At 36.3% G+C, this 18,267-nt stretch overlaps 1 protein-coding gene across 1 annotated transcript in view; it reads right to left on the minus strand.

Annotated features, from left to right (window-relative positions):
• PIK3C2G (phosphatidylinositol-4-phosphate 3-kinase catalytic subunit type 2 gamma) overlaps window positions 1–18,267 on the minus strand; it is a 270,689-nt gene that overhangs the window by 180,005 nt on the left and 72,417 nt on the right. Inside the window, exons 13-16 of the mRNA XM_016124109.2 lie at window positions 14,967–15,162; window positions 10,843–10,965; window positions 4,651–4,782; window positions 478–592 (exon numbers count right to left, since the gene is read on the minus strand). Of these exons, the coding sequence (XP_015979595.2) occupies window positions 478–592; window positions 4,651–4,782; window positions 10,843–10,965; window positions 14,967–15,162 (566 nt within the window). The remainder of the gene's footprint in view (window positions 1–477; window positions 593–4,650; window positions 4,783–10,842; window positions 10,966–14,966; window positions 15,163–18,267) is intronic.

The following is an 18,267-nucleotide window of genomic DNA, read 5'->3' on the forward strand; positions in this document are numbered from 1 at the left end:
AAAACGAAAGTATAATAGATGGATTTCGTTTGCAGTTTCTCTTCCACTACTCAGCTAATTGCTAGTCATTTAGGAAACGTACAATAGGAGAGATTTTAAGGAACATGACCCAGTGCAGAGGCAGGTGTGAGTAAGGTACCAACTTAATATATACCAATGACTGCTTTTAGACAATGAAAAAAATGAATGCACATAATGAGTACATTGATGGCAGCACTCCATCCATTCCTTTCCTTCATGATTGTGTCAGATGGAGAATAGTTTGAAATTGCTATTATGCAAGCTGGAATAAAAGTACTTTGAGAGTACTGAATGCAAAATAAAAGCTGTGAAGATTTTATAAATCTCAGTGGCCGGAGGAAGAGAAGACTATTAAAATGTGTGATCCTAGAAGAAAATTGTTTCTATAATTAACAACAAGCTACTTATCAACCAGTATTTGCTATGTGTACTTTAATCTCATAGCCTGGCACTTACCTGTAGGGTCACTGGGGATGGCTGACTTGTATCCCAGACTCCTGGAGCTATTATTTCTATGGGAGGCTCACTCTGTAATGTCATGCTAAATAGCATAGACCCGAGAACGACTTTGCTGCAAAAGACAACACATACAGATAGGCGTCACTTCATGAAGGAAACTATTATCATCTGTAAATGTCTTCTTTCGGAATATAAACATAATCAGCTATTTTAGTGGCTTCATTCAGTAGCAGGAAGAGAAATACAATATTCTATAAACCTAGACACTGATTAATAGTTCATCTCTAATACACCACATGCATGGCTATGTTCATAGATGCCTACATTTATTTTCCACATGACCAAGTTGTTTCCACAATGGTTTTGAACAGGCAGCATTTATTCTTAATTTCTAACAGTGTTGATTACAAAATGGGACTAAGAATTTCATATTTATATTCTTGGAGTTATGACTGCCTTAAGTCAATAAAGATGTTAACTCTTTAGAATATTTTTTCCCCCACATAGTGACTAAATTCCCTGGGTATCTTTAAAGATATGAGTTCTAAATTTATAGAGAAAAGATTAAAAGTAGTATATGATCTGAAGAATCAAAACAGTTTGGGGACTTCATGGGAGAAATACTTCTTTATGCATAAATAGAAAGATTATTCATATTTTGAATCATTGAAATATATTATAAATTACCATTGTAAGTGAGAATGCATACAGAAAAAGACTTTAAAGAGGAAAAATTCATGGATAGTTTTAACAGCTTCAATATTAATCAGTAAAAATCCACAGTTTCTTACAGGAATTTCCCCCTCTCCTGGAATCTCGTTGGATGGGGAGAGTGTTAGATAAGTGGGTATAGCCTAATGTTGAAGGCAGAAGCGTGTGCTTTTTGCACTCTGTATTTCAGATCCTGGAAGGAAATCACCTCTTGAGCTGCTCCTGTACCATCTTGAGGCATGACTTTAAACTTGAGACTATGTAACAAATAGGCAGAAGGAACTCCTGAGTTTAGCTTTGTTGGACCTTCTTTGTTTTTTGTACAGAAAAGATGAGATCTAGACATAGCTAAAGATATCTGGATGAGAAAGTTCTCAGAAGGGGGATTATATGGTGAGGATAAGGGACCTCTATGATAAGGTGGGGGGGGGCGGATAAAATGCTGAGGTCAAATGGGATTCACAAGTTAACCTCAGATGGGTCTGTGGTGACTGCAAGAGCCCACATCACCCAGGGAGTATCAATAAGCCCTGCTTAAGCTGGGAGAGAACCAATCACAAGTTATTCTAGCTGTTACAAGTAGTCACCGGCTTAAAAAAAAAAAGTGCCTTTGATTTGAATATTAGAAGTCACCAGGCCAAGGAATCTGTTTCTTTTCTGATCCTTTGTATCCAAATACTTCTTAGGAAGAGAATTTGGATGTCAGGAAGATTACTGAATGACTAAGCATTTTATCCAAGAGACTGAAAACCTCTAAAAGGACTATTTAAATTACTGAATTGACTAAATTTTTGTCATCAATGGAAAGTTTTTTATCTCCTTGCTAGTTACAGGGTGGGTCATGAGGAAAAGTATGCTATATTAATTGCATTTTTTTTTTTTTGCATTTAAGTTGTGTAATAAGTTATATTTGTGTACTAACTACATTTATATGTCTTGGTCATGCTTCTCTCTGAAAAAATGAGTGGTCTAAGTTGATTGCTACAGAGGACAAGGTGACTCAAGATAACTCTCAGTATCTGTTATTCCTCTCCTTGAATAGAGACTGGATCAACAGTCACCATGACCTTAACCCTGAGGTATATAGGGCAGAATGAAGTCAGAACACTTTACTCAGGTATATGTATGAGGGGATGTAACAAGGAAAAGGCATAGGGAGAACGAACTTCTAGCTGTCCAACTGGGGCTGATACATACTTTAAGGCATTTCAAGGCGGAAAGGATGTTTGGCACCATTCTTTGAGCTCTCTTTATGTTAGATATTAGCTAACTTATTTTCTGATAATAGACTTCACCTAAACATCTTTTTAGATATTGCAAGCATGGTGGACAGAACAAATTTCTATAGACTTCTGTAAAGAGAAAATATGAGAAAGATGATTAGTGGAATTAAGATTAGAAGAGTGTTAGTTGTCTCTCTAGGAGATTGTTCATTCAAGGTAGAGAAAATCTGCATTAAAAGAATTTACCACAATTTAGAAATGCTAAGTAACTAACACGCTATTTATTTTGAATTTAATTAGGAAAAGTAGCCCATAAAAATTGTTGAGGTGAGGATAACACTTTCTTATTGTAGTAAGGAGGCATTGTGAATACAGTATAGATGCAGTAAAATCCTTTCTGCAAAAGAGAGGATTATAAAACTTCTGTGGGCAAAATTTTACTTATGTACTTGTGAAATATTTTTTATAGGCCTGAAGGTAAGTTTTCTGATTTTCATGAGAAATGGTCTTTTGGAATTACATTTACAACAGCTTATTGAAGTGCTCTTTGAAATAAGTAGTGTTTTTTGATGCGATGTCTCATCATTCACAATTCTGACACTTTCTCTTAGGAAAACACAACCTAGTGCCAGTCTCAAAGGGCATTACTTAAAAATGACCACTGTGTATCATTACTTACATATAAAATGTTTTCCAGTGGAAAGTGAGATATGACAAAACAATATGCAGGCAGTATTCTTACTATTGTAACCATCTAGAAAAAGGCCATGAAGATTAGTTTGAAAGACAAAAATATTCCAAACATTTTATACTTTTAACATCTATTGATTGACTATTATGTGCAAAGTAGGACATCAGATGATGGGGAAAAATGGAATAGATTAAATGTTTTCAGTGAAATATTATTCTACAATCATGCTAGACCTTACAAACACTGCAGTTGGAACTTTAAAGAAACTCACTCACGGAAAAAAGGACACCTGCCATGCTGCTCCTAGAGAGAAAGTAATGGAAGTTCTTAGACCACATATCAGATTTTTGAAATATCTGCTAACAGCAGTAGATATTACTTTCAGGACAAAACTGTTTCTTATAGACTTTTGAAATTCTACTTCTGTTCTAAATCTCCTGTAGGGATTGATTTTTTCCCCAAATTCAATTTAGTAAACAAACCTCTAGTGATTACCTATTTATAAGAGGTATTATGTAGGATGATGGACATTACAAGGATAAATCCATTCTCTGTCCTCAAGAAATATATACGTGGGAATGGGCTACAGCATGAAAGCAAATAATAGAGCAGCATGCGCGCGTGCACACACACACACACACACACACACACACACACGCACATCCCAGGTCAGAATTAATCCAACAAAAGCAATTTAAAAAATTTATCATGATTGTTTTGATGATAACTTATTATATTGACTAAAGGTAGGAACTGAAAACTGGTGAAGAATTTTCTTAACATAGTTATATTACTAGATTAAAAAAAAACAGGGGAAGGAACAGTCTTTATAATAACATTAAAACAGCAATATAGTTTCTAATTTTTCAAAGGTCCTGTATTTTACAATTTGATTCTAAAGCAAGTCTTGCCGTATGAAAAATAACTGAACTGATTATTTAAATAATTTTTTCCTTAATAGCATAGATAATTATGTAATTAACTTTATAAAATATTCTAGATATTAGTAATTCTAAATCCTTATGGTTATCATTAGTTAATTTTGCAATGGCCATCAGTTCTAATAGAATATCTTAACTCATAGTTGGCTTTCTTTGCTGAAAACAATATCATCTTAAAATTGCCAAATATTTCTTCTTGGTAATAAAAAGTCAGTAAACCAGTTACAACATGTAATTTTACTTCAGCCCAAATCCCATGGTTTACATTGTTTCTAGACAACGGTATTGGGCTAAATAATTTTGAAGTACTAAATGCAGAAAAATCGGCTAGTTAGAGAAGGAAAAGCAATTATAATAGGTCGTGCCAGTACCTTTTCATTGTAATGATTCAGTAGATGAATTGAACTTGAAGCCTGTTCTGAAAGCCATTTCTACATTTTGCTTTTCAGTCCCACTTTTAGTAGTCATGATTTATGTTGAGCTGCCTTGATTTTAGGATAAAATCTTTTTAATTTGCTCATTATTCCATATTTTGCAAGATATTTAGTTCCCAGGAGATCTTTATTGAGATGAGAGCTTTATTAATCATGAATTATATACTCACTCTTTTGGAAACAATGGAAGGGAAGTCCAGGCCAATAATTCTGCATTGTTGGTTGCACAGATAATCCCAAACAGTTTTATAGTGAGCATAGTTTCCCTTGGAAGTGACTTTATTTCAAGAGGAAAATTGATCCTTAAAATAAAAAAGTAAGTTATCTATCAGATCACAATGATATTTCATAAATATTTCCTTATAATGGTACGTGATAAAATTATTTAACTATATGAATTGAGGCATCCTCTTTAACCTTTGTGTTTAATCTTGTAAAGATGTAAGTACAGCAGAAGTATGTAGAGTAATGAGACTGGTTACTCAATCAATGGGGACTGCCACAATTCTAATTTTTACATGTAAGCTTTTTAAAAAAATTACAATAACTTGGATATTTACTATTTATAAGCACAGAGGAAAGAATGGTTAACATTGTCTTAGAGAATGAGAAAAGGCAGCAAATAACTTGAAATGAGTCTTAAAGAGGAAGTTTGCTATAATCAAATGAGGACTTATAAAAGAATATTCTAAGAAGAGGAAAGTGCATGGGCAAGGGCATACATGCATTAAAAGATTAAATATAGCTGATAAACGATGAGTGGCTCTTTGTGGTTAGAACAAGGGACATGGTCAAGTTGTGGGGAAGTTATGTAGGATACAATTAGAAAGATAGGTGGTTGCCAAAATGCTTAAGAACTATGTATACCAGGCAAAGAAATTCAAATTTTTTCCTAAAGGCAAAAGAAAATATTTTAACTAGAGTCAAAAGTATAGAGAGTTGTTTACAATTTTAAATGTGGACTATTCTGGTTTATAATGAGATTCCAGGAATTTGGGGGATGATTGCTGAAATGCAATAGAAATACAATTTTTAGATGTGTCAAGCTGAAGGAACTCCACACTTAGACCTTAGAGCCTCAAGATAAGTATGGTGTTTAGCAGAGATCTATTTGTGAGACAAGGAAATGAAAGACATATATTTTTTTAAGAGGCTAATACAGGGAATATTTTTACTAGAAGATGAGAATGTCAAGAGAAATAAAAAAAAATTGGAACAGAAACAAGAAGAGAGGGAAAGATTCATGGAAAAAGATTCACCAAGGAATGGAAAGAAGAGAGGAGTGACTGGAAGAGCAAGTGGGTAGCTTGTATTAGATTATATCTGATGGTGTTATGTATGAGGATTATGAACAGAATCCACTGACCTTGAAATTCCCAGTTGAACTTTGATGTCAATTTGTTTAAGTAGTGTGTGATTATTAAGCATTGTGTGATGACCAAAGGCTATTGTCTAGCTGGAATGTGCTGACTAAGGTCGGGCCAGCTGAGGTCCTGAGAAATAGTAAGCATCTTTTTTTCTTAAAGTAAAAAGAGTAAGCATCTTTTTGACTGTCTAATCTGGATACTAGGGAGCAGTCCTTACTCCGGGTGTCAAATAAGACATTGGTGACCCCCTTTTGTGAGTGGCCTGAGGAGCAAGGAGGAATTAATTCAGCTCAGTGATAGCACTGATCTTAAAGAAGTACACATCCCTCTCTTCAACATGCTGTTCCCAGAGATGAAGAGGTCCACATCCAGTGTGGGTAGTAAGCAATTGACATGAGGAAAAACAGGAGAACTATTTTAGAGTTAAAATGAATAATTAATATTTGACCTGTAGCATATTAATGGAATAGGACGATGAAGAACTAAAGATGATGTCTAGGCTTCTAGATTATGTTATAGTGGATACTTTAACTGAGCTATGCAGTTTAGGGTATGATGTCATTTAATTAATAATAACTCTGGGGTGTCAATATGTCAATAAGCTTTGTGTGGAGAAGATGATTCAGAGGTTTGCATCTGGACATATCTGCATTCAAGTATTGGTTCTATGACCAATAATATGTTCTTCCTTGAGAAACAAATTTAACCTTTCTAAGCCTTATTTTTCCTTATTCATGAAATAGAACAAATATTGCATTACATGATATCTGGCAAATGGCAGTTTGTATATCAGCATTATATTCCTTAATCAATGGAACAAAGAAATTCTATTTTTCCAGATTAACAAAGTCTAGATTATTGAAAATTAAATTGTTACATGTTAAGATGGCTAAAACTAAGTCTTTTCATATATTTAATACTCAATATTCATTTAAGATAATATGGGCATATTTCTCAGCTTAAAAGAAGCTCTAAAACTCAATATAAGACATTAATGATTGTGGGGAATGCACAGTAACATCTTGAATATTCTCTTTTACCTGTGATTGACTTTCTATTCAGTTTTCATATTTCTGTTAGGATGGGAGCTATAAATTCACTTTATTCCTCGCATAATCTAGAATGTTCTTTTTTTCCCCATTGAGCCTGGCTTCTTCATGTATAGCTTTACTTATTAGTAAGCTTTTCATATAAAAATGACAAAAATTTGATAAGCTACAGTGGATAGTTACTGCCAATCTCCATTCTGTCATTTTTATTAATAAAAATAAATTCTTCTGGAGTAAGAATGCATGCTTTCTAAATAGTTATTTATTTATTTCTTGAATACATATGGATTTTTAAAGCCTGAATAATCTCACATTCACTGAAAAATCTTTTTAACTTCTACATAGCTATTGAAAAAAAAATCAAAGGAGTAAACTTTTATATAAAAAAAGGAAGAAAAATACTTTAAGACACAATTCAATAAGTGAAGTCAGATTGCTTCTTTTTATCCAAGCAGCTGGCACAGAACTCAAGTTTTAACCATATGTTTGCCTTACTCTACTATTAAAAATTGACTAAACATTAAACTTTTCATAAACATTTTTTCTTCTATATGTGACGGTTTTCAGAGTAAGTTTGATAGTGAAATAGAAGCTTTAAAAAGTCACATTATTTAGAACTCTCCTATTAATACTGATATATAACAAGAGGTCATTGTATGGACTTTGACTTTTGTCTGAGTGAAACAGAAGAATGACATGGTCTGACTTACATTTTTAAAAATGTCAAGTTAGCTGTTGTGTGAGAAGGAGGATAAAGGTGTAAGGGAAGTAGGGAGACCATTATAAAACTATTGTGGTAATGATATAGGGAAAAGATGATGGGAGTCTAGATCAATGAAACTGATGAGAAATAATATTCTGGAAATATTTTGAGAAGAGAGCCAGCGGGATTTCCTGACTTTGCTTCTGAGAGGAGAGTCAGATTAAGAATTTGACCTGAACAACTGGAACTGGAAATGATGATCCAGAGTTTGGAATGTAAGATCAAGAGTTCAGTCTTAGACATGTTGAGTGTGTAAATGTGGAGTTTGTGACTGATGCCTACATTGGTAATATAAATCTGGGAGTTATATAGATGGCATTGAAAACTATGTAACTATAAAACTAAAGGAGAGAGGATAGATACAGCAGAGAAGAGAGGCTTACAGGCTAAGACCATTATCAGTCTTTGAGAGAAAAAGAAGTTGGAGAAGGTGTGTCCAACGAGGGAGGAGAAAGTTACAAGAGGTGAGTGTCAAGTACAGAGCATATTTCAAGATAGAAGGTGAGATCAACAGTGACAACTGTTCCTAACAGATTATGTAAGATGAAGACTGAGAAACGAACATTAGATTTAGCTCTGCAGGTCACTGGTTACGCTAATGGGCAATTTCAGAGGAGCAGAGGAGCAGCCTGACTGGTGTATACAGCAGCGCAGTGGAAAAAATTGAAGAAAGTGAATATAGACAACTTTTTGTAAGGGTTTTGCTGCCAAGCCAAGGAAAAAAAGGGGGTGGTTTTTGGTGGAAGAATGAAATAGAGTTTTGTTTTATTTTTAACTTAAGATGTGAGAACTATTTGTAGACTATAATGCCTAAAGTTTTACATGTTGTAAGAAACAATATGGAAATCACAGTAAAACATCAGCTTTGGAGTCAGAGTGGGTCTACCAGTTATTTGTTGTCGAGCCTGGGGCAAATTAATTAATCTTTGTAAAACATCAATGTTCCGATCTGTAAAATGGAGACAACAATATCTGCTACATATTTTTGTTAAGCTGAGATGAGATTGTATATTTTGGAGCTAAACTGTGATGATTGGAATATGATATGTGGTCAAAACCTATGTCACATTTAATTAAACAACACAGTTTCTATCCTTAAGTATGTAATCCAGTAATGAAATGTACAACCAATCGTAGTGTAAAGGTAATGTTAACAAAAATATATGAAGAATGCTTTTAAATGCTAGAAAATGGTAAATATTTTTAATGGAAATAAAATAAAATGAAAATAATTCTTGGTTGATGTAACTAAGTATTGAGGAAATGAAAGAAACTTTCTCAGGGAATATTACACTTGTGTAGTCTTGAAGGAAGAGCAGAAATATATATCAGTGTAGTTATTCCAAGAACACTAATGATTTTCAATTTATTTCGAGATTTTTTTTTTCCTATGAAATTGGCTTTAGAATTAGATTTTTCTCTTGAATTGTTTATATGATAGAACATAGTTGTCATTTGAAACTGGGTCTGATTTTTTGAAACAAACAGGAAAAAGTTTTAATTCTAAAGAATAATTTTAGTAATTGAGCTAGTTAACAATATTTTTGAGGAGTCACTTATTATGTGAAATTCATTCATTTGTCCACCTACACTTACTGGACTCTTATTCTGTCTTGTTCTATGTTAGCGGCTAGGGATAGTAGGAAAAACAAATTGTAAATAAAGTAAAAAACAAAAACAAAAGATCTTATTTAGCAGAACCAAAAAGACACATTCAGAAAGAACCATTAGGGAGGAGTTTGTGGTTCAGACCAATCAACAGATGTAAAGGGAGCCAGTTTTTTTTGTTTTTTTGTTTTTTTGTTTGTTTGTTTTTATTTTTTGTTTTATGTTTTTTGTTTTTGAATGACACGGGAACGGTTTACAGAGAAAGTGGAAGAATATCTTGAAATACAATTAAGTTGCTCTCAAGGTGGCAGTGAAGGCATCGTGCTCTTGACAGACGGAGGACCTTTAGCAGAGGCATAATTTCTTAGTTCATAGTTAGGTGAGTAGATCAGATGCAGACAGTAGCTTGGTGCAGGGACAGGAGTAGGGCTAACTCTACAGATGAAGATTCAGAGACATGCGGGCCAAACCACAGAGGGCCTGCATGGTGCTCTAAATGCTTTGTACTTTACCTGGGGAACTGGGGAGACACTGAAGAATTTTACAAGCTGAGTTGATTCTGTGCAATGAAATGGGACTTTGTAATTGAAGGTTAGGAAGAACCATGGAGTATGTAAGAATTAAAGAGTAAATGTTATGTCTCAGGACATGTGTCCATTGATTGAGATCACACTAAGAGCGAGATAAGTGGTGTTATCTAACACCATCATAGAACTCCTAGAAATTTTGGCAATTTATCAATAGGAAAGTACCATATTGGGAGTCAAATGATCTCTAAAGAAAGCCAGACCTTCTGAAAGGGCTAATAGAAAGTAAGCTGAAGAGTTCTCTTCCATTTTAGTGGGAAGAAAATTGGCTTTCAGTGAGCAGTGGAAACTCCAGTGAAATGACTAAAAGACAGTGGAGTAGTCATAGGAACAGCAAGGAAAATAATCAGTAACCATGAAAGAGCCATAGATAGGGCCTATGAGTCCCTTGAGATTCTGAGTAAAGTGAGGGCTTGAGGTGGGGGGAACAGGCAAGGAGGAAGGCATGGATAATGTCAAAAAGGTACTTTTCCTTACTGACACAATAAACCTCTATAAAATGGGGAAGTATGAGCCAGTCACTCCAAATTAGATGGCAGTTTATACAATGCACAGATAATTATTGTCGGAAAATTTCATTGTTAGAAAAAAATTATAATGAGCTTTGTGGGAAAATGGAGATTGCTTATGCTATTTTGTAATTTTTCTTCTTTGTTATATCTGAAATCCACTTCCCTCCAACTCTAAATAGAAGGTATTCTTTTTATCCACAGTCTATCCATAATTAATAATTCTCCTTTTTCCAATTTTCTTTTTTGATCAGTTGGATGGTATGGATTGGACACTTGTCTAGGTTTTTAAATGGATGTTTAATCTGTTAAATTGAACAGTCAGTTATCCATGAGCCCTAGCATATTTATCATATCACTGAATCAAATCAACTGGCAACATTTTTAAAAAATCATATTTGACTTAAAAAAACAGAACAAAACAAAACTTCTAATCTTTATTAGATAGATGATCCTGCCAGAATAAAGATTAAACTTACGTTTCGTTCCAGTTGACCAGGAAAAAAAACAATTTTTTGACTGGAATGTTTCTGTAGTTTCTCACTTGGCACAGCTTCTTTCCAGCATATGTAAGCCAACAGGAAAAAGAAAATGCTTTATAGCTAAAAAGAAACAACACTGATTCAATAAGCTGAACACTATTAAGGAACCAGTTTTCTACATAGGTCAATTATTTTTATAGGTAAAAGTCAAATGATAAAGTGTTGTTTGCTTGTATAAAGTACGTTTTAAAAACTACTTTAAGAATTTATGATGGGCGATGTAAGCAAGATGGAAGAATAGGAAGCCCCAAATCCTCCTTTCCTCAAAAGATGCCAATTAAACAGTAATATACGGATCTATTCCCTTTGTGAAAAATTCAGAAACGAGAGGCTCCTACACCTCAGGCAAGTGCTAAACCAGCTACATAGAAATCAGTGAGAAAATTCATGGTATTCATTTTCCAGAGTGCGTCCTCCAGCAGATCAAAGGGAAACTCCCAACTACCAACTTTTCCTTGGGGTGGGGAAAAGAAGACTCTAACCTATGTCTGGCATTTAAACATTTTAGAGAGCTATCCAAGGGATTGGTTTCTGTTTTGACTGAAACTAAGTGCTAAATAGGAATAGGTGCTAGATTAGGGCCCCTGAGAACAAAGGTGACGATCTGAACTAATACATACTCACTTATTACTATCCTTCCCTTCACAACCCCCCTTCCCCCACTTAGTGCAAAATAAATAGGAGAAAACCCCCAACTCCTGGCTTCTCCTTGGGGGAGAAAGAGTTGGAGTGTGTCCAATGTTCCAGCTAAGGGCCTGGTTTCTGTCTTGCCTGTCCTTGAGAGTAGACAGGATTTGATATACTCTAGGTGCCTGGGGACCATAGACCACTGAGAACAAAAAAGAGCTAGTGGCTTGCTGCTACTCCAGAGGATCTATGGGACAGCAGAGAGAGGCTGATGGAACTTGGTGGCCTCACCACTGGGGATGGGGAAAGGGGAATGGGAAGAGTGGAATGTGCATCTGGCTTTTTCAGGTTGCTATATGAGAGACTGGTTTCTGTCTTATCCAACTTAGAACACTGGTGGGATCTGATATACCCCGGATGCCTAGGAGTAGCTAAGAACAAAAAAAAACTGGGCAGCTTAAAGGAGCACAAGAGAATCGCAGTGATACAGACTAGGGGGAAGGAGACCATTATCAGCTCCTGAAGAAAGAAACAAAACCTTTCTGGTTGGGAATTTAAACACAAAATCCCAGAGAAGATACACCCACAGAAAAGTTTGAAAGGCTTCCAGAATCTCTAGCTCCGCTGATTGGTAACATTCTTTCCCTGTAAGAATCCATAAGGATTGGGAGAGGCGGCTATTTTTTCAAATGCACAGATACCAATACAAAGTAACAAATACACGTTGAAAGAAGGAAAAACCACCCAACAAAAGGAACAAAGTAAATCTGTAGAAATTTACCTTAAAGAAATGGAAATAAGAGAGAGGGGAAAAAATGGCATAGTTGATAGAGGCTTTGTTCATGCCTCTTGAGACCACATCAAAGTTATGACAGAAACATGGAGCAAACAGCAAGCAAAGTCACCTGGGATCTGGATGAACTGTAGCACTACAACTAGGGATTAAAGTAAGAAGTCAACCTGCAATGGTAGAAGGTAGGAGAGGGCAAAGACACGAGGCTGCCTGGTCCCAAGTGGCTGAGTGAGACAGAGGCTGCAGCTGCCCCAGCCGCTGCAGCCCTGCAGCCGGCAGCTGCAGATGCCTCTTAAAGGGGCCATGTCCCCAAGTGGTTTTTTCATTGACAGACTTGCTTGCTCTGAGCACCAGCACTAGGTGGGCTGCTGAGGGGCGGCCGAGGGACTTACAGGAGGACACCAAGTGGTCAGAGCAAGGGCTGGAGGTGAGGTTCTCTCCCCGGCAGAAGTGCTGGCAGTATCCATTGATCCTCTGTTGATCCCTCCCCGCTTTCAGTGTGTGTACTTAGCATCACCATAGCTGAGACATCACCAAACTGGATAACAGAAGTCACTCAGCCCAGAGGATTCCCTGAAACGCTGCCTCCCCCAATTCATAGCCCACCCAAGCCACATCCGGGCGTGTCCTTGGGGAGTCCAGTGCTCCTTGCTGAGCCAACCTCAAGACATGCACTGTTGGCAGCTGGCCTCAGTTTTTGGTGTGGCCTCTTGAGGCAACGATAAGCACAGCGTCTGTGGATTGCTTGCTGAATCTTAACAGGTGGCCCCAGAAGGGCACAAGATGGGGCTAAACTTGGCCTGCAGTTGAACCCCTGTTTTGTAGCTACCAATTTGTTTTTCTTAATCTCTTACCCTTTTTCACCCATAATTCATTAACTACTTAAAAAATGAATGGACAGAAAAAGATATATTCTATGCAAATAATAATCAAGAGAGCAGGAATGGCCATATTTACAATAGGCAAAATAGACTTCAAGCCAAAAACTTTAAATAACAAGAGACAAGGATAATAAATAATGATAAAGGGGTCAATTTATCAAGAGGCTATAACAATGGTAAATATTATGCACTCTAAAGTGAAGCCAATATATTAAGCACACATTGACAGAATTAAAGGGAGAAACAGACAACAACAGAATAATACAACACAATCTCAATACTGGCTATAATGGATAGAATCAGAAGGAAGCTTAATGAGGAAACATAGGGTTGGACAGCCCTATAGAATAAATAAACCTAACAGATATATACAGAGCATTCCCCCCAATAGCAGGAGAATACACACTCTTCTTCAGTGCACATGGAACATTCTCTAGCATAGATCACATGTTAGGTCACAAAACAAGTCTTAACAAATTTGAGAAGACTAAAGTCATACTAAGTGTATCTTCTGACCACAATAGAACAAACTAGAAGTCAATAACAGAAAGAAAACTGGAAATAAAAACTTGTAATAACCAGTGGATCAAATAAGAAATCAAATCGAGAAATTAGAAAGTATCCTGAGAAAAATGAAAACAAACATACACTATTCAAAAACTTATGGGATGCAGCAAAAGCAGTACTAAGAGACAAGTTTATAGCAGTAAATGAATGCCTACATTAAAGAAGAAAGATCACAAATAAACAACCTAACTTTAGACTCAAGGAATCAGTAAAAGAACTAAGCCCAAAATTAATAGAAGGAAGAAAATAATAAAGAATAGAGCATAAACAAATGAAACAGAGAATGGAAAATCAATAGAAAAAAATGTGTCACACCATGCTCTATGCAGATAGCTTTATCTGACTATATAGTTTTTACATGAGAATTAAAATTAAATATATTAGTAGTAAGAAATTATAAGAGAACATTCATTAGAGTAGCAATTTATTATATTATACATCAGGCTTTTAACATTCTTTATAAAATCAAAAAAGAGAAAAAGCATAAAGGAATCATCCCTTGGGTTCTAAAGAAATGTGGATAGAGAAGTTGGTAGTTTTTTCTTTTTACATAAACAGGTAAAACTTCCTTTCTAATTAATTCTATAAATATATTTACAGTTAAGTTATTCACAAAAATACATGCCAATATAATGATTATTTCTATTTTTACTAAAATTGTTTCTTATAGCTTTTCTTTGAGACGCTAAATACAGCGAGTACAATAAACCATTAGTAAATTATTCTCATCAATTTTACTGATTTAATAAGTATTCTCTTATAGATTTAACTCACAACTTGATAGGAATCAGAGTAATTTTTTTCAATTTTTAATTATAGCGTGTTTCTCTCGCGTGCACGTGTGCTCTCTTTGTCTCTCCTGTTAATGGGAATTGATCATTTAGATTTAAACATTCAAAAAAGAAAGTTTTAAGACAATCACTAAGTAGGATGCTTATTTTCTGTTTCCATTATGATGTATTGACAATATACAGTTATTTTTAATATGGAAAATGGGAGTAGACTTGAGGGAAAAAGAATACGCATTAGGAAAAAGTTTTAAAAATGATTTAAAAAATAAGGATAAATTAATGCTGATTACATTTCAAAATTTATGAATGATTTGCTCCTACAAATAAGAACAAGACAAATTATACTCTAATCAGAAACTATGCAGATATTAATACTTTTGTGAAAAACTCATTGCCACTCACCTGTGCACCCAGATCTCAGGAATGTTGTGAGCTGCATATACTGTGAAGCTAAGGTGGGAATCAAGCCCAGGGTTTACAAATGGAACACTATCAGGTGCATTTAGAGGCTGGAAATCTGCATAAAAGCTGCTGCAATAGACATCAATTAGCTGGTAGATGGATGTGGATAGTTCAGTTGTCACTTTTTCTATCAAGCCTAGGAGGGAAAATGATAGAAATCAGGTCATCTCTGAAGGGTCATATTTATCATTATCCTTCTATTATAGCTTTGAAATTTATTATAATAACATTTAAATAAAATTTAATTAAAATGACCCTCCACCAACTAAAGCCAATTAATCATCTGTGCCTCTATATGTAGCCTGGATTAGCTGTTAGTAGTGTAGGTAATTAATAAGTTTCATATCTTCAGTTGCAGAAATTTGGAAGCACAGCCTTTAATCACGAATCAAGGTTTTGGATTGTTAATTTGGCATTCTGATCAACTGTAACTTGCAATATTTTTTTTTTAGGTTATAATTGTTTAGAATTCATTTTCAGACAAGGAACATATTTTCTACATGGCTTATAAGTTCTCCAAACAAATTCTACCTAAAAAGTTAATCATAATAAATTATGATTATACTTTGATGTTTACCATTAACTGAACACTAATTATACATTGCACTGATATAAAAAGAGAATGGTAATAGCACATGACTGGAATCTGAAATAAGCTTGAAATGAAAGATTTATGATGTTTACCAAATCTCTTCAAAATCAAAACAAAGCCTTACTGGAGTTTTACCATTAGTTATTTAAAGGGAGTCTATTGATTTTTCCTGAAAGTGACTTGAAGTATTGTGAAGGAATAAAAAGAAAGACTAAGTATAGGAGCTAATAGTTTTCAAGGGTATGACTCTTTTCATGTGGCCCATTTATTTCAGGCCACATGAAAAGGGTCACCTGATCAATGAATTGAGGTAGGCTTTCCTGAGAGTGACTTTCTTTCTCCCGATAAACTCTCTTTGCTGGAGAAATTCCTACCTGAGAGGTAGAAAGAAGCAGAAGAGACCGATGAAATGAATCAGGTAGAACTGGTAGCTTTGATCCAAATCAGGAAAAATGGCACCATTACAACAGAGAAGCTTATGAGAATGGGAATCATCATGGGGATGGCGTTCAGTGTTAGATCTCTTAATGGGGGATAATGAATAGCATCCACTGCTGGCATATTTTGTGCAATGATGAATGAGTGAAAGAGTATAATCATGAATATGCTCACTACTTGCAATTATTTTTGTTTTAATATCCAATTATAGTAGTGTTTTAAAAGTTAAATGAATAAACTCAAATAAAAAAGATAAAAGGGTTATTATTTATCCAGATGAAGAAAATCTTGTATTGACAAATATTTAAGTGACAAAAGGATTTTAAGAAATGAAAAGAATGTATGAAACGAAATGTTATGAATGAAATGTCTGGTTCCCTTCACCTCCTCCTCCTCGTTGTCCCCCGTGCCTGACGGGCTTTGCTGACAGAACCTAGAAGGGGGTTGGTGTGGGGAAGGGGAGGCATCACATGGCTAGCCGTGGTCGTAACTAAGGACCCCACGGTGCGGATCTGCTGATGGTCCTCGAAGTGACCACATCTAACAGGCCTCATGCAATCCTCGAAGCCCCACAGCCTCCTTAAGCCCCACAATCTCATCCTGGTAAACGAGAGGCAGAAAAACCACGCGAAAGAAACCGGTCTGATCTGATCTGAACGTGTCCCTCTTCCATTCTGGGCCAAAAATAAGTACTGAAATGCCGTATTTTAGGTATTTCTACTTTTCTGCCACCTCGTCCTGGAGAAATGAAATGTAACCGCAGCGTGGCCTGTGGAAGGAATGCAGAAGGAAAGAATTTTCTTAGCAGCTCCCACACCAGAAGAACTGGGTGCAGGGCTAAGGAGGAGTGCCGGGCTTCGAGGAGGCCTCAGGAGCTGGACATCTTGTCAGGCACCTGAACCTGTGTTCCCGAGCGTACTAACTGCTGCCAGGCCACCAGGTAGGCAATGCTGACATAGTTGAGTGAGAGGCAGAGTCAATCTCCGGAGGGAACAGGCGCGCCAGGCACACACAATGTAGTGGTGGATGACTTTGGCGCGGCAGATGAAGATATCGTAACCGTCCTCCTGTTGCTTAGCATTCGCTGGCTGGATATAGTTTCAGAAGCCAGCCTCGATCCAGGCTCCCCTTGGGAATACTGCACAGCCTCCTCCTTCCAGTGAGATAGAAGGGGTCGGCCCTGGTAGGGTGCCTTCTCTCAGCAGGTCTGTGCTGATTTCACAACCTCCTGGCAAACTTAGGAGTTGCAGACCTAGAGGTCTCAGAGTGCAGTCCTTTTCCAGGGAAGCGTCTAGTGGTACTGGAAGCGGCCCTACGAGGAAGATGCCTGTCCTACTTGAGGTTCCAGTTGCCAGGCCTGGGGCACCTTTCTCTGCCACTCCCCCGACGCCCGCGATTCAGCATTTGAGGCTCCGAGTGTGCGCTGCACCCAGGGCTTTCTCCGCTGCCATTGCTGGCCTTAGTGAGAAGAGCATGGCGACAGGCGATTGAGCTCCCGGGGCAGCGGAGGAGAGGTTTACAGAACAAGTAAGTACATCAATAGAAGTTATGTTCTTCTTACAAATCTGCTGATTTGATTCCGGCGTGTGCCTAGTGAAGTCACACTGTACTGTCGTTTATTCAAACCCACATACGTTGTTTCTGAAACCCAAGTAGCTTTTTGGTTTCTAGTTGTTTTGAAAAGAAAATAGTACAAAGAGCTAGCTTTTTCTTGCAGTAGCCTGCAATGTTCCGATGCTCAGACATTTGGATACTCAGGAGAGAAGCCAGCTTCAGTACAGGCTTCTTCTCACATCCTGTCCGTCACCAGGTCTATCCATAATTAAGCGTTTTTGTTGTTGTTCAACATATGCTATTATTCACTTAGTTATTCATAATTTTTGTACAAAATTTATTAGGTGGCCAAGTTTTACTTATGTGCTGCATTTCTAAAATTACGCTCTTTGTTGAAACAGCCTAAGGGGACGAGTACAGTAAAAAGGCTCTAATCAAAATTCTCTGAGAAATCAGCAGTAGCAATTAATGAGCCAGAAAAGTAAAGTAGCATAAAAATAGTCCTAAAAAGACCTCATCACACTCTGGAAGCCAACCAAAAGGGATTCTCCTGAACAACAGGCATCAGAGAATTATAAATTTATAGAAACATCTTGTTTCCCAGTCCCCAAATTATACTATTGTTACTCTGTAGCAGGAAGCACAATTTTGTTAACA

Source organism: Rousettus aegyptiacus, unplaced genomic scaffold, assembly GCF_014176215.1.
Source record: "Rousettus aegyptiacus isolate mRouAeg1 unplaced genomic scaffold, mRouAeg1.p scaffold_m13_p_2, whole genome shotgun sequence".
NCBI classification, from domain to species: Eukaryota; Metazoa; Chordata; class Mammalia; order Chiroptera; family Pteropodidae; genus Rousettus; species Rousettus aegyptiacus.